The sequence below is a fragment of the Amblyomma maculatum genome, chromosome 10, assembly GCF_055883805.1.
Source record: "Amblyomma maculatum isolate TAMU_Amacu chromosome 10, ASM5588380v1, whole genome shotgun sequence".
NCBI classification, from domain to species: domain Eukaryota; kingdom Metazoa; phylum Arthropoda; class Arachnida; order Ixodida; family Ixodidae; genus Amblyomma; species Amblyomma maculatum.
The window spans coordinates 76,817,226-76,840,902 of NC_139353.1; the positions used below are offsets into that span (position 1 = coordinate 76,817,226).

The 23,677-nt window shown below is 44.4% G+C and overlaps 1 protein-coding gene across 3 annotated transcripts in view; it reads right to left on the reverse strand.

The window, feature by feature from the left end:
- Positions 1 to 7,450, reverse strand: part of Bili (FERM domain-containing protein 8 Bili) — a 92,684-nt gene extending 85,234 nt beyond the window's left edge. For 2 of the 3 annotated variants that reach the window (XM_084582982.1, XM_084582981.1), the window contains exon 1: positions 7,282 to 7,450. In XM_084582982.1, the coding sequence (XP_084439108.1) occupies positions 7,282 to 7,308 (27 nt within the window). In that variant the 5' untranslated portion in view covers positions 7,309 to 7,450. Of the gene's footprint in view, positions 1 to 6,060; positions 6,084 to 7,281 lie in introns of all 3 variants that reach the window. The other variant, XM_084582985.1, reaches the window with a different exon arrangement.
- Between the last annotated feature and the right edge of the window lie 16,227 nt (positions 7,451 to 23,677).

A 23,677-nucleotide genomic window follows, 5' to 3' on the forward strand; every position in this document is an offset into this window, starting at 1 on the left:
GTGTGTCCGCCAAATTTCCACCTTTCGTCGTCCTTAGAATCCAGCATTTCTGAAGCCATACATGAAATATGCGCGCCATCGATGGCTAAAGATCCGCGGGGCGTTGGCGATAAGAGAAGGTAAAAAGTCCACCCATCCACTAAAAGCGATCTCAGCAGTGATATACGTATTACGCGTCTCACACAGCCAGACGTGTCGCGCTTTCATTTTTATCGCTACTTGCTACTCCTGATGGAATTATCTCTCGCGTGAGTGCCCTACCTTTTTCCTGCAAGAACATTGAACCTCTGACGTGGAACACTGTACTACTTGTCGCGATACCCCGCCGCGTTTTTTCGGGATCCTCGAGTGAAGTTCTTTTGTGCAATTTGACACGCTGTCGCCTGTTCAACCAGTGACCATTACATCTTTGTTCTTTTGACCTTGACTTACTCTTACGAGATTTTCATATACCTTGTCGTGTCCGCTTCTGCAGCTGAGCCTCTATATACGGTAGCCCCTGGTACACCAAACAAATTAAACGAACTCTTACTGGTTAGCTAGCTCACTATTATTATATTATAATTATTTGTGAGCAAAAATATTTACTGTTATAATTACGCTTAGGTTAACATAGACTCCCGGAGACGAATAAAAGTACAAGTTCAGCGAAACGGCTGCCGTAATGCGTCACCCCAAGCTAAACCCGAGTCCGGCCGACGTCTGGTCTCACCTCCGCTATGCAAGCGTTCCTGCGCAAGCGAGACGCAAACATCCGGACGCCAGCAGAAACAAATGACGCGCGCTTGGCATGACGCGAGCAGTCAGCACGGAATACCGGCGGCCGAGAAAAACCTCGACCTCAGCTGTCGCAATTTCTCTGAACACAACCGTGAGAACGTTTAAATGACTCGGAACGAGAAAGGATTCATACATCGACGATGCTGGATGTCTATAGTTATCGAATGCAGCGCGCCACCTCAATTGGACCAGCCATACAGAGAATGCTTAATGCAAAAAGAACTTACTGACTAGTAAAGAAAAATTGCAACAAGAACAAACTCTACTCGAACAATTTAGAAACAGCTTCACAGGACACAGAACTTCTGCTCGGCACACTCATTACACAGTAGACATGCAGCTAGATTTTCTAACCAGCATGACTGAAACAGACAACAGATAAATAAAGATAGCTAAGCACTCAGTAGTCAGCACAGCACTGCAAGCTGTTCCGAATGATTGCATCAGCTTAACCAGGTGGCTAAATTTGGCTATGAGATTCACCCACCTCACAGAAAAGAGAAGGATGTAAATGTTGGCTTCAGGACCTGCTCGTAAGTTTCGCCGTCACATTGACATGCAAAATAGTGTTCACAAGTACACAACTTAAGTGAAGTTCCATGAACATCGAATGGAACAAAATGTAGCGCACCAAAACAAGGACAGAGAAAGAAGACACACACAGCGCTAAAAAGAACTCATGAGCAACTCCATGAACATGTTTATTTACCTATTTGAATGCCTATTCTCACGATGTTCTCACGGTTAGAAAGAAAAGACTGAGGTCAAAAACAACAGGCACATGGGATCATGCAGCTGCAGCCAGCCTTCTTAGATGATTTGTTTTAACTATTAGTGGGTGCCCCCTTTCTGCTGTTTTTTTATCTGTCTCTTTGTAACCTTTATACGACTCTTTGTGGCTTCAGACCTCACCATCAGATATATCATCATCAAGCATGAAGATGTTAAACAGCGAAGCCTGATTTGCTCAAAATGCAAGGCACTAGCCCATAATGAAGAAAATTACACGAAGTGAAAATGATCAGTATACAGAGACAAAAGATCGAAAAACCAAAGCATACTGCTTCTTGTTCTTATAAAGCGCAGGAACAATGCTCGAAATGCAGAACTGCATTTCGTAATCTAAAACATCATCTTATCATACTCTTTACTTCTATATCTTGCTATTTTTACTTCTCTGAGTATGTGCAACTCCTACCCAGTAGTCGGCAAGTTACAATGCACATGTTAAGTATACCAAACATTCTTGGTTAAAAACTAAATTTTGCTGAATTGAATGCAGTCTACTTTAATCAGTACTTTTTTGGATTAGTTGTAAAAGCTTTACCCTTAATTATAACATACCAACAATTTATGTAGCCTGGAAGGGCAGTTCAATGTCCACTATGAATGCCAAACGATGAGTTCAGGGAAAGAAAAAGAGAAAGCACTTGGAGGGCTAGTCAGTTTACTAACCCGTTCTGGGTGTTCCGTGTAGTCAAAGGATGGTATTTAGACCAAATTGTACGGCAAACCTTCTGTAGCACTTGAACCCCATCCCCACAATGATGCAGTGCAACCTTTTGCTCATTATTCTCTATGGAAACATCAACTGTGCTCTTAGGCATAAACCGTGGCATGACCATTAGGTCAAATGCAACACTTGAAATGTGAACTGTCTGAATACAGGTAAGAAAGATGGAGCGCCTGTTCCCTGTAAGTAGTGCAATATCTGATATGTACAAGTACAGCGAAATCTCTGTATTTAGCGAAGAAGTATGCAGCCATTTGGGTACAGCTTCACTGCTTAGATTAGCTTTTGCCATTTTTGTGGTAAAACACAGCCCTACTGAGCTGAACCAAGTCTTAAAACCAATCCTCAAGTCGCCAAAATAAATGTTTCCATCACCGTTTAAGTACACCCTTCGAAAGAAGATGCCATGGTCTCATGCATTACCTCTGGTTTTGCTTGGACCACAAACGTGTGTTTAAATGCAGATTCTTTAACGAGCCTTCATCAACATAGAACTGTTCAGTTTCCCAACTGCCTCCTTTTCCTGCAGTGGTAACTCCTCTTTCCCATGCAACAATCCCTTCTCACCTTTATTCCTATATGATAGCATTCGGGACTCTCAACACAACTACTCAAGAGCACTACAAGCTGAATTTCTCAACTATTTTTTATATTTAGAACAGTTAAATGGAGCAGGCACGTGTTAATATCTACTCACACAAATGTTAACTCTCTGAAGCAATAATTTTTAGCAACTCATCTCACTCCTGTTCTGAGTATCTAAAGAAAATTTTACCAACTCCCCTAAAGTGGCTCACAAGAGCAGCCGATGACAGAAGGCACTGGGAGTTGTTACTTTTTCTCTGTATTCTCTTGCTGTGGGTGGCAACACAGTCGTTTCCATGACTGAGACACACACGGTGCGAAGACGAGGCCTTCCCTTTCAGATTACGGAATTTTTTTTTTCAGTGTTACTTACAACATTGCCATCAGATGTCGCACCTGATGACATGTTGCAAATAAATATTATACTAAACTGTAAAAATATAAATATAAACTCTAAAAATTGAGCGGAGAGCTGGAGACGACAGGCTAGTAAAATCAGGCTGTCTGCCTTCTGCTACATGTCAGGCTGGAGTCCCAGGAGACTTCCGTCAGTCTTGATTCCCTCCCACCCGACTAACCTGAACACCTACAATCCCCATTGCAGAAATTTGGAGACCACTCCATTGACCAATTGATGGCGGGCACTTTGCGGCCAATAGCAGACAGTGTTTTAAATGAGCTGGCCAATCGCTGTGCCCCAAATGCCCTTGCCTCCCAACAAACTATTTGCACATACCTATAGCGAAACGAGCATAAAAACATACACAAAGCCTATAGTGGTTGGGTACACTACCACACACTTTTCTCATCTACACCCTCTCCCAGTCTTTATACTTTCTTCACACAACAGGGGCCTCGCAGTCTAAAACATAAATAAAGCTGAGAAAGGTTACGTGCACGACTCACACATTCTTCTGACCTACAAGCTCTTCCGATAAAACCAGGTGAAATGCATGAGGGGCAGGGGGATAGGGTTATCTGTTTTGTCTACGTTTCTTGGAGAAGCCTGCAGACTTAAAGTGAATGCACGTTAGGACTTGTGGGACAGAACGTGTTGCAGTAGAGCATGTTACAAACCCATTACAAGTCTCAGAATCCTCAAAAATGCATTCCAGTGCTTCTCAATCACATGCATTTTACAATAAAAACACAATGCAACACTAAAAAAGAGGCCACACCATTGCTTTTATTGTGCTTCAAGCAGTTAAACATGCTAGTTTTACCACTCTTATCAAACAGGGACACTGAAGTCACCGCAACCGAGCAACACTGCTGAAATGTGCCACTGTGCTGCCGTATTATTGTTTAACGTTGGCGTTAATGGCTGTTGCCATTGATCATCACGTAATAAGGACCATCACTTTATTCGCTTACTGCTTCACTTCAAGCTGTCCACTCGTTTGAATAAGCGTGTCAGTCTTCCCAAAATTAGTTGTATCAGATATGATGGCATTAAAGGGGCCTTGAAAGAGAGTCCACCGCACTTATGAAAAGTGAGTGATATTGACTGATATTGAATCCCCTATCATCCTCCGGCAGAAATTTTCAACTTAGCATATGTACAGCGCCAGAGATGCCCGTGAATAAAAATAGCTCCGCATTTCCTCTCTTGATTCACACACTGGGCCAAGTGGGAAAAGCAGATTATGGATTGAATTGGTATTGTGCTTGGCACATGAAAGAATCCCTAGCCAACTCGAGTCAGTTGTTTACTGTATTTACTCAGATATAAGCCAATGGTTTTCACAGCAATTCAGAGTATGACGGTCTGGTGTCTGTTTACATTCGAGGATTTGGCTCAGCAAACACCATCAGCACGCAGCCTCCTACATGCATGCTTTGTCAGACAGGGATGGAAGCAGGCTCAAGCATTTTGCAGCAGCTCAGGGAGCGGTAAAGCACATTGCCAGAGTAGTTGTTTTAATATGTTTTAAAATTAAAAAAAGAATACCACCCTGGGGCAGAACAATTAATGCGCACAAGAGAGCGACGAGAGGCAACGGACAAGCGCCAGACATGGCACTTGTCCGTTGCCCCTCGTCGCTCCCTTGTGTGTTAAATTTTTATGCAACGAAGCAGTATTAAAGGCATTCTGTTTTATGCAACGAAGCAGTATTAAAGGCATTCTGGAGCAGCTCTAGAGAAATAAAATTAAGAGTTTTAGAGGCTTTCAATTAAGTTTTGAAGGATGTACCTATGGTAAAAAAAAACTTTATTAAATGATATTCTCTATTTATGATATACGAAAAGATTCCAGTGTGATTCCTTTTTATTCTACGAATTGCGCTTCCAGCTCAGTTGGCTCACGCAGGAAGCATTGACCTTCTTGAAAGCAAAGTAAAAACTCAGGGCTGCAATCACTTGCGGCTATGTGACTTTGCTATATGCAGTGGTTGCCAAATAGGTACTGACACTATTATGACACACTTGCAAATTTCTAAAGGTACCAAGGTCACTTTGCATGTAAAGACTGTCTTGAAGGATGCAGTGACATTTTAAACCTGCTAGCAACCAAAATGTTGATTACAAAATTAGTTCACACCCTACAAAAATTTAAAGAATCACATCCCAAGCAATACCAGAAGTGCAGTAATAAATTTCTTTCCCGTTTTTTTCCTCTGAAATAAGGGTATGCTCATTGCGGTGACCTATTTTAGTCGTGCATGTGTTTTACTTCAAGCCAGTTTTATCTAGACAGATCATGGTCAGGGAGGGTGTCATCATACACGGAACAGCGCAACAGACATTGCTTGCACTTTGCGTGTTTGTGTAAACTTTGCAAAAGTTCCTCGCTTATCATCACGAAAATGCACTGACATGGAGCACAGTAGACAATCCCAAGCGGTATATAATCAAAAATCCAGAAAGGCAGCGCTCCTACATGCAACACAGATGACGACAGGTTAGGAGAAAGCACCAATACAGAAACACAACCAACACTCACAAATAAATGTATGTGCAGCAAGCACAAGCTGTGGTCCCCTACCCCCAGTACTTACTACGAGAGGATTGGTATGCGAGAGTCCCGGCAGATACCAGCGAAGCACTGGAATGACCACCACCAGAGAGGAAGCAGTGGGCAGAAAGCGAGGTTTGCAGAGCGGAGAAGAGTAAACAAGGATGTCTCTCGAGGAGAGCAAAGCACAGACGAGCAACACAAAAGCCCCGCGTGAAGATCTCACCCCAGAAGGAGACAGCAGGTACGCTGGGCAAAGAAAGAAGAGAGCAGGCACCAAATAACAAGTGTTTCTACACTGCCCTTTTGCTAATGTAGAACAAAATGGGCACACAAAGGATAAATGACAAAAATGAGTGGTGTTGAGCCACAAGAAGACAAGGAAAAGCCGGAGGATCCACTAGAAGTGAACATTGAGGCAGAATGGTTTGTACCTTCCTAGCAGCTACAAATGCTTCAAACAAAGCAGTTTCGACACCGTTAAGATATGGGTCAGTTTATACAGCGCAAGTGATAACCCAATGGCATTGAACCTCCCGACGATGTAGGGGTCTCAATGCCCAATGGAAAGTTTTCTTGACTTATATTGGTCCTTGACTTACACCGGCTATCTAAAAAAATAATTTAAGCATACTAAACCACAGAACATCGTCCACCAATTTCACTAATCCTTATTCATGCCTCTGCCGGCCGCTTCAGGTGAATGCAAACTGCTTAAGTGTGCATGAAAGTTGAGACCGACTGGCAAGCAGTTAACAATCTAAAGAGAAAAATAATTCCGCTCTGGAACTGCTGGTAGTGACGAAAAGAGCAAGAATTTTGCACTCCCGACAAGCCGTCCAAGTCCACTCAACACGTAGCTCCCCGCTAAAACTAAGCAGAACGAGACCCAGCAGAGAGAGCTAAGGCAAACAAAACCAACTTGGTTTAGTTCAAGCGTCCATGTATATTATGTGCATCCTTCTCGCAGAGTTCTGCCGTTTACTTAATGCGCGTCTTTGGCAAGCGATGCGCCACAGCAGTCCACATGTAAACAGCCTAAAAATCCACACGCGGCTCGACCTCGCAATAGGAAATTGACTTCAGCGAAGCTGTGCACACGAGTAACTATTACCAGTGATTGTAGTGGCGCATGTTTTAGACTCTAAAACAAGCACAGACTCGTTGATATTCCGAGAACCACTGCCCCATTTCTCCTTCACCGCCACTACGGGTAGTTTCGCTGGAACAATGCTAAGCGGGTTTCATTGCCGCGTTAAAATGATTGCACCTTACGGCGCGCACCAGACTGCAGGAATCATCAGTTATAAACAGCAGGTCCAAGGAGACCTGCACGGTCAGCTTTCCGTTACCAAAAAGCAAGCAATAAGACTTCGCGGCCCGTATGCGGGATGACGTACGGAACAACGATCCGTTCTTGGAGCACAGCGCAAGCGCGGAATCTTACCTGCAGTTCTTCTTCCGCCATATCCATCTCCACGGATTCGGTATTAGGAACGGCAAGGGCAGTATCACTGATGAAAACAAGCTGGTTTTTCACGAAGAAACGAGGAAACGTTTACCGCGACAGTGCTGACTTCCACAGACACTCGCACCAGAATCCACCATGTTGGGCGCTAGCGGCCTCTGGTGAGCACAGACTGAATCGGAAAAAGAGAAACCGAAACCGAAACTTCTAAGCCTCCAAGGTGATTTCCTCGGTTTCCTTGCGAGTTATTCAATCTGGTGCACATTCGTTCGAAATTTTCGAGAGTTCTTTAGAAATTAATATTCTAAAGCATTTCCTTCAAATAACAAAATAATAGCAGACCAGCTCAGTATAGTATAAAACTCTGTTGCTATAAGCACTGTTTGAAGATGGATATTAAAGGTGTATAGACACATCGATTTTTGGGTTCGTGTTTTATCGTCTATAATGATGCGTAAGACATTACTGTACATGAATCGCCTCATTATATTTGCCTACTCTTGCTACAGAGCCGTAGCAGGTCCGGGCATTTTCTTTTCCTTCTTCCTACAGTCGCAACAACAACCGTCCTGCGAGTTTTTTTTTTTTCTTTTTTTTTTTTTCATCTTGTAACTAATGCATGGTAGGCATTGCTTAGATCCTAGTGAAGGGGAATCAAGAGAGATGGTCTGAAGGTAGTATCTATGGCACTCTATCAATGGCGAGCACCCACAGAACAGTCGTGGTATACTCGTGGGAAGCGATGTCAACCCGCAATTGAGTAATCCTGGACACTGTAGTTAATCCGGTAAGCCAAGCTAATCCAAAGCAAATGGGCAGAGAGTTTGGGAAGGTGGTCGCGAGCGCCACCGACTCCAAACACACAAGCTACTCTTGCGCCACGATGGCAAAGCGACGGCGAAGCAGGTGGCGATGAGGATGTCTCTGAAGGCTCTTAATTCCTGGCGATGACGGAAATGGATAGCGGCCACCAAAAGCTTGTTGCAAATATTCTGACCATCCGAGGCGCTTGGGCATAGCGGGTGCTCGCTACGTGTCGCCCATTTCTACGAGATCCACTATCGCGAACACTGCCCGGAGAAGCGGCATGGCGGCATCATTGAGAAGGACCGTGAAGTTGTGGAAGCAGCTGAGAGGCGTCACCCCTGCATCTCAGTTCCGATACGAATTGTGTGAGCATGCTTAGGCGCGCACATTTACTTGCAAACGATGCATCCTACGAATCCCAATACATCCCAGAAATAAGAGCAAGAGCTGAAGCGCGATGGGAGTAGTGCGAACAGCCGAGCGCTGCGCAACACAGTGCCCAAGATGGCTGCTTTCCAGATAGGAAGCCGGGATGACGAGTGCGTACTGGGGCAGCTGCCATGGAGCACAAATGCAGCCCATGGGTCAGGAATCACCGCAGCAGGAACCGTTGCAGGCAGAGGTATGTTGATGACATGATGGACACAATAATTCACGAGGGTATAGTCGCACCCCGAGGCTGGCAAGAACAGGGAAAGCGGACGAAAAGACTTACCGGTCGCCGCTTGCCCACGCGACACGTCGCGCGCTGATATAATATTTTTGCCTCATTGGTCAGTTGGATTTTCCCAGGTGTCAACGCAAAACTTTTTTTTTTTTGCACGCAATATTTTTCTGCGAAAGAAAGTAGCACAATAATATAAAGTATAAACGCATAATGTTGATCAAAGAGATAGTTCTTCATGGCGCCTTCCCGAAGTTATCTGTGCTGGCAGAAACTAGCCATACAGTCTCCAAATATATATCTACTTAGAAACTCTATGACGCTAGCGGCCTGCGCTAGCCCCTCGCCCTAGAGACCCTGCACATTCCTCCAATTAAATTACCCCTTCTCCCCTGCCTACCCTATGGACTGGGGCCCGATCGTGTCCACGGCACTAGCAAAGTGCGTAATTAGCCGAAGTGTAGTTCGTTACTCGTTTAATTATTAGTTCCGTAATAGTACACAGCTGCTGGCCAGCCTACAGTCGTAACGCAAAACATACACGTGCAGTAAACGCGCCTTTGTTCGAACGTACAGAGCTCTACCGGTTGTGTGCTCGTCTCGAAATCTGAATGGTTGGAATTCAATGCCACGTACCTTGCGAACAATTTGTATATTCGCAGATTTTCGCGTTACAACGAAGAACAACGCCGACAAAGGCCCCCCTCCCAGATAGTACACGTTGTTTATGGAAATGTGCCCGAACTTTGGATGGAGGTAAGCCGCCTCAAGGGCATGCATGTGCCGGACAATATCTCATGCCGTCTCCAAAGCTACATAATTTTCTCGTTTGAGTATAAGTGGCTGCTGTTTATTAACCGTTGTACGCTTTGTTGCGTTTCAATATCCCCCAGTGTCGAGATGGGGGGGTTGAGATGAACGTTCGCCATCCTGAGAAGACTGCACGCGATTGCCTCTGAGTTGGCGGCACCAGAACCGCAAAATACGCAGCGTAGTGGTTTCGCTTGTCGGCAGCGACGGCAGTAGCTGCCCCAGTTAGTTTCCGGGGGCTCAGAAGCGCTACCGCATTCGCCGAAGATTGGGCGCCCCTGTGTCTGTAAACCGAGCTCAGCGGTACTATACGTCTGCAAAGGCGCCGTTGGCGCCAACGGCTCTTCGAGAGATCGAGGGAGGATTGCAGCACGGCTGTAGATCAAGCACGTGCTCTCGAAAGGTCCCATGTGAACATGCATGGAGCTCCAATTTAGTCGCCATAAGACAGGAGACCGCCCCTGAAACGGCGACATTTACCCAAGATGCAGCGGTGTACGAATCAGGGCGGAAGGATCTCCCGCTTCGCGCGGAGGTCAGTTTACCTCAACCGCCGGCTGCAATGAAACATGCACACCGCTGAACAAGAGGGCTACATGCGTAACCTAAGAACAGCAGTGACGCCAGGAACACCATCTTTTTGTTTTTCAGCGTGAAGAATCGTGGTGGTGTGCGCGTGTATGTGCGTATACCTTGTGCTTGAATGTATAGGGGCGGGCGTCGATAGAAGTGGCAATTTGTGGTCTTCGATCGATTGGTGCGTGGCAGGGACAAATAATTCCCTGTCGTAGGGACGCAGGGACACTGCATGACTTAATACCCGGTGTTTCAACATTGCAAAAGGACATTCTTGTGAAATCCCGACCACCATGCAAATAAACCCAATGTAAAGTTTTCTCTTATTATCTCCGCGTCTCTGCTTCGTCGCCACCGTCCGATGTTCTAGTGCCTACAACCTCACGTCAGACTTGGCCCCTCGCTACGCGTGGGTCCGCTAAGTTGACATCTGGTTGCCAGCGTCGGGACAGCCTCCGCTGAAATTTAACGGTCGCAAGGTACGTTGAGTGCTTGGGTTTTGTTCATTTAGATCTTACCAGGCTTTGCACTGAGTGCGATTACAAAAGTGATGCTCACTGAGGGTATCGTAAGCGCGTGACTTGAAAGTGCGTGACGATAAAAGTTTTGTGAAAGGACGAAACTCAGTAAGAAACTGTAGCACTCGGGGAGACCATGCATTTGAAAGTGCTGACAAAAAAAAAAAAGGCGTTTTTGCTGCAGTTGGCCAAAAGTTTGTGCTTGGATGCTTTGGATCAAATGAGAAAGTCAGCTATCCTCGAGGCTATTGAGGCACTTCAGGCGGACGAAGATGAGCTCTCGAAATACCTGGAGCTGATTTCAGAGATAAATCCGAGGGGAGCCGCAGAGAAAAATTAGGAACGCATCGCTAAAGAGTGTAAGCGTTTGGAACAGGAATTTGAGCTGAAGCGTCTCGAACTGCAAGTGCTAAAAACTCGAAATGAAAGGGATAAAAGCGCAGCATCGGGCACAGGAGAACGCAAGTCGTTTCGAATGAAAGACTTTATGCAAACTTATCGAAAAGGAGAAGACATAGGTCTGTTTTTGGCAAACTTCGATCTCACGTGAAAGAAGGCAGGGTTTAGGAAAGTAACATGGCCACAGTGCTTGCTGAAGTTATAGTGTGCTGTTTGCAAGTGAGGACGCAGATGTGATATCCCGATTGGCTAAAGAACACGGAATTATAATGTCACCTGAAAAAGTACAGGTTTGAGCGAGAGCTTTCTAGCAAAAATTTCGCAAAGATGAAACGTAGAAAGATGAGTCATATTCGGAATTCGTGTACAAGCTCACGGCTAACTAAAGGGAGTGAATCAAAGAAGCCAAAGCCTATGGTGAAGCGACAAATGGCGTAATGCTTCAGTCTCAAGCAATTTCACTCTCGATTGCCTGAAGATGTAAGGCATTAAGTGCAAGGCAGGTCAGAGGTTGCGACTCTTCCGAAGGCATCAGAGTTGGCAGAATAGTGTCTCACGTCATGAACTGGCAAGAGCTGTAGACGGGTAGACGCGTTCCTTTGCGCGAACATGTAGACATATACTATAACGTCTAAAGAAGTGGAACGCACCTATAGATTGCTCCACCGAATGACACTTAAAAAACACTCAGTAAGCTGTGCCCCCGTGGCATGTAAGTGTCCTCACCGCGCACAACTTCTTTGTGCATGGTCACTTGGGGTTTTCATCTTTACAGTAACGGGCCGACCCATTCGTCAGTTGCCTTTGGTAGGTTCACATGCGCGCTTTCGCATTGTGAGCGTGATTTGGCTGATGTTGCAACATTTAGATTCTTTTGTGTCTTTTAAGGTTGACTCTCATTGACCAGATTTAGTTGTTAGAACCCATAATGCACGATGACAGCATTGCTATAGGTGGTTTATTTTAGAATAGGAAACATAGAAAAGCTGACGGTGCCGCAGTGGTCAGCTGTTACATCCAATATACTTCTAAGCAAAATCGTTTTAAGTGGGTTTGACTGTATTAATTGTATAATTGCGTCAGATTTATGAATACACCCTCCGCTCCTGTATCAACAGGCTTGCAATTTTTCGTAATTATTTTGATGAACGCAACCTATTGGTTTTCTATGGCAGATTTAACTATTCGTTGTGAATGCGGGACAAATTTGTGAAACAAATTTTGTTACGTATGAGAACTGTTATGAGCGTGGATGGCCGGGCTGTAGTTGGCTACTACGCTTGAAGGCCATCATGCCCGCGAAGGACGACAGGACGCGCCGAGCTGAGAACCAAAACGAACTGCTAATTTATTGCCACATGCGCTGCTCGCTCGGCAGTCGAAGTGGCCAGCACAGCACAAAACTATCAGTGACACACGGGGGCGCTGCGCTCCAGCCAACATTGTGACAAGAACCTTATAGACCACTTCTAGCAATAGGTTTGTAAAAGCACGTCGAAATAACCATGTCTCACGATTATCTTCACAAACATAGCCTATGGGGTTTCTCTGGCTGTTTTAACTACTGCATGCGAGCTTCGAAAAACCCTTAAAGTACATTGTCGCTGTACATGGGATGCTCAGACCATTTCCATCAGCAAGTTCTGGTGCACCTCAAGGTAGCGTCATGCACCCATTTCCCTTCCTCATTTACATAAATAACTTGCCATTAACATATTGTGACGCTCAAGACGCAACGTCATTGAGACAGAAGAACGGCGCACATTGTTGTTGTTGTTCTCCTCTAATGTGATGGCACATACCCACACAGGGGGATCGGCCAAGAATTGGGGTGCAGAGATGTTAGATTTTGAGATGTATAACTACATCGCAAAAATAAAAAAATAAATGCTAGGGAATAGAGAAGGAAATGTAAATATGAAAAACCAAAATATAAAAGAGTAAATACTAACGCACGCAGTAGGAGAATAGCAAGATTTATATGTACAGATTAAAACTTCAAAGCATATTAGCAAGGTAGACGTTTTGTTTCTATTAAGAAGTTTTTAATGGCGTTAAAAAGAGGCCTGTGGCTGTACCCAAGCATGGTGGCACCGAACGATAATAAAATTTGACTGCTCAAATTAAGACCCAGCTGTTGTAACGGCTTCTCTAAATACCGTTTTCTCATCATGGTAAAACGGCGGCAAAATATCAAGGAATGATCTAGTGTTTCCGGTTCCCCGCAGAATGCGCAGACAGGAGAAAGAGCCAAACATACCTGTGCATATGGAAATTTAGGGGCGGAATACGACAGCGTAGCCTGGTTAGAGAGACCTCAGTCTGCCTTGATTGACATGATTTCCTATTCCAGGAATACTTGAGATGCAGGTGGCATCCGATGATAAAATAGATCCAGACTGCGTGCTTAATAAGGCACGCCGCCGAAATCGTGCTGCTGTTATGTACGCTGTTGCCGGGAGGATGGGCAATACAGGGCCATTCAGAGAATCTTTAGCTAGTCTGTCAGCAACCTCATTGGCTGTCACATTACTGTGGCCTGATACCCACACTATATGTATGAGGCTCAAATGTGAGGGGAGCAATGAAAGAAAGGTGTTTAAAATTGGCGCATCGATATTCGAAGAAAGCGACAAGCACAAGGAATAAGAGTCTGTAATTACAGCCACTGTTGAGTATGTTGGGTCTAGTTTGCGCAGAGCAAACACCACCGCTAGCAACTCTGCCCGGAAAATTGGAGTAAAATCCGGAAGACGGACTGAAAAAGCCCAGTCTAAAAGCGGACAGTATATTCCAACGCCGGCCTTTTCATTAAATTGAGAAGCATTCGTTGCTATCGTTATGCTAACGAGAAAACATTGTAAATGATCTTCTAATAATCCATTTAAAATGTGAGGTGACAATTTTTTTGTATTATTTGGGAAAATGTCATCATATACAATTTGAACCGACGATGCACTTACTTTTGTTGGAAGGATGTTAGAAAGGACTACGTGCAAAGGTTGTAACAGATGTTGCACTAGAATTACCTGCGGGGTATGAAACCGAGGCCATCCGACTCCAAAAAAGGAGTCTGGCTCGCAACAAAAAATTGATATGGAGCGGTGGAATTGTGATTCATATATTTTTAGATACGTCTGGACAGTCAAGAATTGTAATCTAGTTAACAACGGTGGTATTCGGGCTTCAAGGTATAATACATTGTTAGCCACAAATTTGGGGAGCCCAAGGCATAATCTGAGCGCTTCCCGCTCTAAAAGAACAAGCGGACGAATTTTGTAAGCAGGTGAACCAGAAAATAACACAGATCCAAATTCTATAATTGGGCGGACATACATAACATAAATCATTAAAAATGCGTCTCGCCGCATCCCAGACCTTGGATTGCTTAACCTGCGCAACATACCCACAGCACGTGCCCCCTTCGCTGCAACATGTTCAATGTGATCCCTCCATGCCAGATGGTCATTGTAAATCACCCCTAGATATTTCAAAGACTTAACTTGAGGAATCATTTCCTGCTTAAATGTTAGAGAAAGAGTTACCGGATCCTGAATTTGGAACACAAGGGACGCGCACTTTTTAACGTTTAATGTAAATCTTAAGTCACATAACCAATTTTGAAGGGAGCTTAGGTACGATTGCAGGCGCCTGTTGAGGGATTGAATGTCAGGTGCAGCCGTAAAGAATGCGATGTCATCCGCATAGACATACGTGCGGATCTCCTGATGAGTGGGAATTGAACTCATTAAAATGTTAAAGAGCACGGGCGAGAGAACTGCCCCTTGAGGGACACCTCTGGTTTGTTGATATTTGCTAGAATGCACTCCATTCAACGAACAGTAAAATTGTCTGTTTTGTAGGAATGTAGATATCCAATCAATTAAGTATTGTGGAAAACGTAGAGATTCTAATCTGTGCAATAAAATTCGGGGCTCTACACTATCATAAGCCTTCTCTATATCGAGAGTCACCAATGCAGCATGCATTTTTTTGCGCCGCGCAAGAAGAATTCGACTCTCAAGATGGGTATGTGCATTCCATATTGAAAATTTTGCGCGAAATCCGATTTGACAGGGACTAATAATATGTTTTTGTTCGACAAACTCGGTAACCTGTTTGAGTACGACCCTTTCAATTAATTTTACCAAGTTTGATGTTAAAGATATTGGTGTGATATTGTCCAAAGTATAGCCACCACCATTATGTTTCCGTAAAGAAATCACTTTGGCTAGTTTCTATTCACCAGGTATCCAAGAATGAATAATTGAGTAATTTACCAATTCTAACAAGGAATTTGGAGACACCTCAAAGAGTATCTTTAACATTTTTGACGTTACCCCATCAGGGTCAGGCGAAGCAGCTGGCAATGTCATTACAATCGAAGAAAGCTGAGAAAATGTAATTTTAGGGACATCCTTAACCGTATATACTGGGACTACAAGCATTGGGGATTTGGGAAGTGTTGTCAAAAAACGCTTTTCTAAATCTTTAGCGATGTTTTCTACTGTTTTAAAAGCTTCTTTAGGAGTAGAAACACATGAGGGTAAATTTTCTGAGACAGGAATCGTTTTCCGTGATTTTAAAAACCTGAAAAGTGCACGTCGGTTATTAGATTGTGAAAGGTAATTGAAATTCTCAGTATCATAATTATCTTTCGCTTGTGCGACTGTGCGTTTAAATGTAGCTGCAAAAAATTTATAATCATGCCAATTTTTGGGGCACTGGTTGCGAAGGAGCTTCTTCCATGCAGCCTTTCTTCTTCTATAATCGCGCGAACAATCTGCATTCCACCATTTTGTTGATGTATTGCCTTTAGATGCACGTACTAAGAATTCACACTTCTTACGACAGGATGCAATAGCCTGGCATAATGTTTGCGATTTTAACTCTTCCGTAGCCTCAACCACTGACTCAAGAGACGAAATCAAAAATGAGTGAAACTGGTTATAATTTACGTATGATCTCAACTTCTTCTTCTTCGTCCTCCTATCCCGGATTCCTCATCTTCATCACCCATCTGGTCTGTAGCAAAATATTCTATCATTCGCTTGTTTGCGATGACTGCACCATTTACCGCAAAATACGGTTATCTGCCGATCACTTAGAACTTTAAAGAGACCTCGATCGCATAACCGCTTGGTGCACATAATGGAAAATGTCACTTAATGCCGAAAAGTACAAGTTAATGACATGTAGCCGGAACAAATTATAACTGTTCTCTCAGTTACTTGCTGATAAGCAGAAAATTGAAGGGGAAATGAGGGGCTCGTTTTGATACAAAAAAAGGAGCCAACAGTCTACGAGTCCAAGATAAACGTATGGGGACATTATTATTAATTTTTAGTTCTTTTTTATCTTGAGCAGAATTAGTCATTTGATGATTTCAGGGAGAAATAATAAATGCCAGCGGAGGGAAAAATAGCGCGCAGATGGTATACATACCTCAGTGTCCTACGCATGCTCATATTAATGCGGTGTTCATTTCTCGAGTAACCTCTGTTGGTTCACTCACGTGGAAAAAACAACAGCTAAAGCGTCACGCATATCAGGCTGTGTAAAATTAGCTGCTGGTTTAACTTTGGTTAAACCTGGAGGGAAGCGAAATCTTCATGTACATGGTTACGTTCATTGCAAAGTTTGGATTAAACACATTGTGCGTTTTTCCAAACGTAAAGCCCGTTCTTCATCGTTTCTTCGGCATGCCGCCTTTTCAGGGCACCATTCCGACGTGCCTTCTTGCGTTCTGACACGCTACACTGGCAGGGCGTTCGTCCTCCTTCATTTCGTGCAGTGTTGTAAGTATAGCTCCTATTTATACACTTATCGCCCCTCTATTTTCACGTCACACTGACGTCACCGCACGTGACCTTGACAGTGGCCAGAGGCCACTTGGTGGCCTAAGTGACTATGTCCCAAAGTCACACGGCGACCACTAGGTTTAACGCAGAAGTTTGACCTCTAATAAGTGTCCTTCAGGATGAAAACCGTGCATATCCGACGGCGTCTTATGTGACCTTGACAGTGGTCACAGGCCACGGTGACCTACGTGATTATGCCTCAAAGTCACGTGGCGACCACCAGGCTTAACACAGAAGTTTGACCTCTAAGTCTCCCTCAAGGTGAAAACTGTGCAATCCTGCAGGCGCCTCACGTGACCTTGACCTTGACAGCACGTGGTCACGGGCCACTTGTTGGCCTACGTGAATATGCCCCAAGTCACATGGCGACCACCAGACTTACTGACTCAGAAATGTGACCTCTAAATCTCCCTAAAGGTGAAAACCGTGCATACCCGGCGGCTTGAACTACCTGACGTAGTACTTTCGTTATCTTCATGGACCTTCTGCCACTACCCATAAGCTCGAAGATTAATCAATTGTTTTTCCATAACTCGAATACGCATCTCCCATCTGGTCACCCGTCAGGCGTATTTAATTGAAAGAGTATAGACACGTACATTTTCTGTTTCGGTATTCTTGCTTTAATGGATCCATGATGGTCCAAAACAGAGGGACTGCGACCCAAAAAACCTCAGCACAGCTCAATTGAGTAATTATCAGGGCAATTATAAAGACCAGTTTCGGTTTCGACCTCTCCGAGCACGAGTGCGCGATGACGTCAAACATGCGAGAACTAAGGAGGAACTGCAACCGTCACTCTAGAATAACAAACATAGAATCATCTCTCTCTCTCTTTATACATCGCAATCGTGGAGATTAATTGCCATTATCTGCTTATTTCGCAGAATAGTCTACTGTACCTACTCTTGAACACTGCTTCGGTACAACCATACCACGTTTCACGACGTTTAAACAACCAAGCTTCCGACGCATTTCTGCTAGAACTGTTGCATCTCTGCACTGCCACAGATTATGGTCTTCCGGAACACATCCTGAATATTCGTGATCCAGCTTGTTTTAAGGCTCAAATAAAGGTCATTTTTTTTTTCATGTTACTAACGTATCATTAAACATTGTATAATAAAGTTCCTGCTTTTCAGTGACTGGTACTAACAGTCATCATGTTACTCATGCTCCTGTCATTAGCCCTATCTATGTATCCCCCCACCCCCCTCTCGCCCAATGCTCCGTTCGTATAGCCTGAGAGGCGATATGAATAAATATGAATATGAATACAGTATCTGACACTATTTCAAAGTTCTCTCACAATTTTAAAAGTGTTCTAGAGAGCTGGACCTGAATCGCCATAGTTTTTTTTTTCGTTTTTCTTGCTTCGTGTGGGGCTTTTTTGAATTTCCCGCCTTGGCGATTGAGGCCGTAGTAAATACGTGTAATATGCAGAAGGACCCCCCCTCCTCCTCTCTTCAATGTCATCACTGCCACCTCACACTATTACTTCTAAAGTAGCGTGGTGGTTTTGTATTTCGCGCCGAAGTTCGTTTGAAATCAGAATAACAGATGGCCCAACGACCTCATGGTTGAATATATGATGATATCGGAGAAAAGCTGTTTTCTAGGAAATAAAATACACCATAGATTTTTCTCTCTTTCTCCCCCTCTTCTAGGCGGGTTCCGCAACTACACCGTGAGGGAAGGGGGGAAGATGGAAGTGAAAGAAGAAAAAGATGACATAGAGGCGCAAGGCTTCGGAATAAACGTCTACCAACCCGGTTATATTTTTAACGTTCACCAACGTGGGAAACACTCTGCATACTTTAAGCGATAGCATGCAAACACCTCGTTTCGCCGAAAAGCCGTTCGGGAAAAATTCTGATTGGTCCGCAAAGTCTTGACGCTTCTTGCCTACAGCATTGCCATTAGCACGTGGCAATATCTATGTCGTCTGGTCTTTTACAAAATATGGTCGATAGCAAGTGAGTGCTAATAATTATGTGACAGCCGAAACCGAACAGAAAAACCAAAGTGCCAGGCCACCTATTTCATATATGACGAAACCATGCTATATTATCCGTTTTTTTAGGTCATATTGCTAGGTGGTGTAGACTTCGTAGTGGGGGATAAATTTTCCAGAACATCAATAGCACACGTCCAGTGACACAGAGTGTTAAGCAGGCTGTTGAACGAATCCGAACCTGACCCCAAATTCGAAATTGAACCAGAATATTCGCCCTTAACAGAACTTTTATATTTTTCGCCATCTTGGAACAGAACTCCAACCGGAACGATTCAGAGAAACCGTTCCAGACCGGTTCAGCGCACGATTCAGTACCAAGTTAGAGGCGCTACTGCACAAAAATTCTTTTTCATGCAAACTACGGGGGGTAAAAACCGAGCTTTACGAATTAACGTGCCTGCCTTGCCTATCGTGTCCGACTCGGAGCGCACGGTCAGCACCGCCTTGACTTTGTTTCTGCAGAAAAACTTACACTAATTTCAATTATTCACCGGGTCAAACCCTATCCGGTGGTATAGCCCCTACAGTGCACGATATGGAAAGGGATTCGGACGCAATCGACGTCAGCGCAATGCCGTATAGGGAACAACTGGCTCTTCACAGATAGGCTAGAAGAGTCTACCCGCCACCTCACAAGAAAACTAAGTACAGCTGACGAAACTACCCTTCAGCGCATACAAACACGCTCCCCACATCGAGAAAGTTACATCAGTGGTATCCAACTCTGCACAGTCTTTCGTGTAGTCCTTGATCCAATTTCCTTCATCCGTCGTCCTTGTAGTCCTTCGTCCAATTTCAGACGCATGTCACATGATATGGGAGTGCCAGAACACATCCCTGGTAGATCCAATCCCTAACCGTTCTAGAGGGCAGTGAGAGGCCATTCTGTGCAGCTATGACCCACAAGACCAGCGAAGACGGGTGAAAAGGGCTGAAGCTGTGCTGAAGGCCAATGGACTACAGGACAAGGAATTCCACCGGCTCTAAAACAGCCTTTTGGAAATTAACAAAGGGTTATATCCATTCATCCTTTTAATCGCTCTACATTTTGAATTGCCCTAAATGGTGAACTGAATTGCTCTAAAGGGTGGACGTCTCCACGTTGCATGCTTCACGGCTAGTGAAATTTTAAAAACCTTCACTGACCATTTTTATCCACGATGTGGGCTTTTACCATACTGAAATTTGGTGGGGTTTAGATAATGTGATGGCCACCCTGGCGCCAGCATGCAGTAAAAGACAAAGTCATTTCGAAACTTCAGGAAATGCTTGCATGAAGCGACTTCTACAGCATCGAGCGGATGTTTTCGCATAGAGATGTCGGAATGAACGTCTCGCGGGCGCAGCCATCAAAACTTGTCAGAAATATGCAGAAAAATCATACATACTGCTGCTTGTCTTTTGTTAATAGCTAAGACCTAAAGTAAATTATTACCCGTATATATAGACCATAGTATTGAAATCTAGAGTAAACTTTGTGGCATCCTGGTCCACAACAATGGTCACATCGGACACACGATCATGTTGCTTGACGCGGGTAACGGTGCGGCGCTCTTCGATATGATATGAACCCTTTTCTCAGAGTGAGCGGTAATATCCACTCACGTGACCAGGCGTGTATCGCCTACAGTGCGAACTCACCAGGGATGGTGCCCTGTCGAACATTGTCGCGCTACAATCCTGATTAGGACTCGAAAAGCTGCGTAGTTAACGGAGAAGCTTGGTTTTCCGATACCCTATAGAAGACTAGGGCATAGGCACAGCCTTAAGCGCAGCGTGTTCGAACTCGACGCCTTTCTCGCTCAGCGTATCAGAAATATTCCTCTTCTTCAGCTTTCCCCACTTCGTTCTATGACGCGATCGTTTGAAAAGGTCTCTAAATGTGGACTGCTATGACTAGACAAATTGAGAGGAAAGATAGCAGCAGTTAAGACACGCTGAACGAGCTGCAATCAATCACACAGTAAATTAAACGACGGAGGTATGTCTGTACTTAAATCTGGTTGCAATGAACGAAAGCGCCCGCCGCGGTGGCTCAATGTCAAAGACGCTCGCCTACTGAAACCAAGCGTGGGGGTTCGAAACCCACCGGTTCGAATCCGCTTCGATGGTTCTTTAATGTCGAATCATCATGCACGCAAACACAGAAGAAAAGTTTGACGATTTTTTGGCTGTGATACTCCGGATAAGTGCCTTATCCCTAAAATGAAATTCATCTGTACGCGGCGGTACTTCAGCGCCGAATGTGGTAGAGGAATCCGAGCGCGCTGCCGAACTATGGAGAGGTGTGGAAGCTTCTGCATTCGGGACAACTTCCAGTAGACAATGGCTTCTCCATAACTTGCAGAGCAGAACATGATCAGCAGCCCAAGTTCCTGGTTCCTATAAAACAAATTTTATTTGGTTAGAAATTCATTTCCCTTCCTGTACTTTCTGTCCTGAACCAGTTTGGACCTGTTCGAAGAGGTTTTAAGCGGAATGAAATGTCGCTCCTGATCTGACCTACGAACTTAACCCGAACCCGAATCAAATCTAGAAAATTTCGCAACAGTGATCTCGTTTAAGATGGACGTTTTAATAAATGATGCACCTAGTGAGAGCTTTTCTGTGAAGCATTTCTAGAAACTGTAGCTTATAAACATTGGAGGAATGGTGAGCCTGATGAATGAATGAATGAATGAATGAATGAAGCCTTTACTGAAAGGAAGGGGTGGCTCTCGGCCGCTGTTTGGGTTCTTGGGGAGTTAGGAGGGATGGGAGTAACTTCGTCTTAACGGTTCTTCAAGCTGTTGCTTGTTGCTTGCCATGCGGCCGATCTTCGCGCTGTAAGTCGACCTCTCTCACACTATTCGAAGCAGGCCGCTCTCACTGCCATATGTAGCAATGGAGTGTTGTATTTCGGTGCTTGATATAACCTGACCTGCTAATGTGGGCATGTCGTCGTGTGGAATATGCGTAATTTTGTTTCTTCCTCGTGAAAACGATGGACATTGCCATATAAGATGTTCTAGGTCTGCTGTACACTGTTCCTGACAGTGCGTGCATATGTTGTGTTTGAGTATTTCGTGTCTTCGGAGAAACCACTTGTCAAGTATGTGCGGTGTGTAAGCAGCGTTTGTTATTACTTTGTTGAGAAATATTTCTTGTGGTCGAGTGAGCCCTTTCGTGTCCTCAAACACCGGCGTTGGTGTCGCTTCATGTAATCTAAGCTTACTGTCGTGTTTTATTTTGGTGCGTACGTAGTGCATCATCGATCTGCCAGGGGAGCCTTTAGTGAGCATTGTTTGGTAAGGATTTAAGTCTATCGGTTTAGGCATGGAGTTGGGGTGTGGGGCATTGTACGTTTCAGCAAGCCCACCCGCTTGCGCGGCGGCCGCTTGCGCGGCTGCGTTTCCCCCGTCCGTGCCAGTATGTCCCGGTGTCCATATAATTTGAATTTCTATTCCAACTTCCCGCATTCCCTTCAGCCTCTTTCTGATGTCCTTGGCCACTGCGTCGTCTGTAGTTGGTGCCGTCAGCTCTGCAATCGCTGCATATGATTTGGTTAAAATCCGATATCCATTGAAGTTATCTTTTCTGGCTGCAGCGGTCGTAATGGTATTTATGGCTCCCCATATGGCAAGCAACTCGGAGTGTAAAATTGTTCCTCCAGGTAGGTGGCACGTGTGCTGTGCGTTGTGCTGAGGCGCTGGCACACACACCCATGCCACACTCACCCTTTCATTTCTAATTGCAGCGTCAGTGTAGATGTCTATTGTATTGAGTGGTCTTGTGAGGGCAGTTCTCTGTGCTAAAAGTTGCCTAGCTACCACATTCCGTCTACTAATAGGTCGTTGTGGCCTTAGTGCGATTACCGGCGCCTCCCACGGGGGTGAAGTGTCTGTCCCCAGGGGCTGATAAAGATAATTTTTATTGAAATTAATGCGACGATGAAATTGATACAATATTGTAATTAAAAAGTTGTAATTAGTGTGTTATCGTTCATTTCTGATGTAATTGCAAGGTTTTCGATACTACGACTTTTCTTTTATCGAAAAAGAGGGCACTGTGAGTATGGCTTCCTGGTAAACTGTCGATTGCTTGCATAGCGAACACATTCATAATCAACGCACCGCTTTACTATTCACTTTAAATAAGGTAATTTGATTGACCACCGTGGATATTTTACCATGTGTAAGAAATGCTTCCTCCAAATCAGCTGATTTCCCTGCACTGCACACTGCATGCCTTTAGAGAATGAGTATTCCATCGTTTCAAAAACGTAACATTGTTCCACCCACGGCTTTGAAGTCCCTACAGATAATAGCATTCCGATCGCATTAATTAAATGTTTAGCTTTGTTTCATTTTTGTTAATTTACTGCATGATCAAAAGGTTTTACGTCAGTTATGTCCGCCTAAGCCGCAGTTGAGAGTTTCGCCCCGAAAATATTTATTTTTTCAATGGTGGACTGCCTATTTTCAGGAATTTTCGAAAGTATTCGCTGAAACACCCGTGTCTTGTCGCATATTTTATTGCAATCTTTCCGCAAGTTTATTAATACCATGTCTAGACACCTGCATCGTTAGGATCGGCACGATTAATTGTACCCGCTTGGAGGCCATTACCACACACAGCAAATTGAGTGCCACTGTGCTTTTTTATTTTCTTCTTATCGAGGGTGTGCTGTAAAAGAATAAATGATCTTTAATGCACACATATCACGAAGCAGCACTGCTATTGC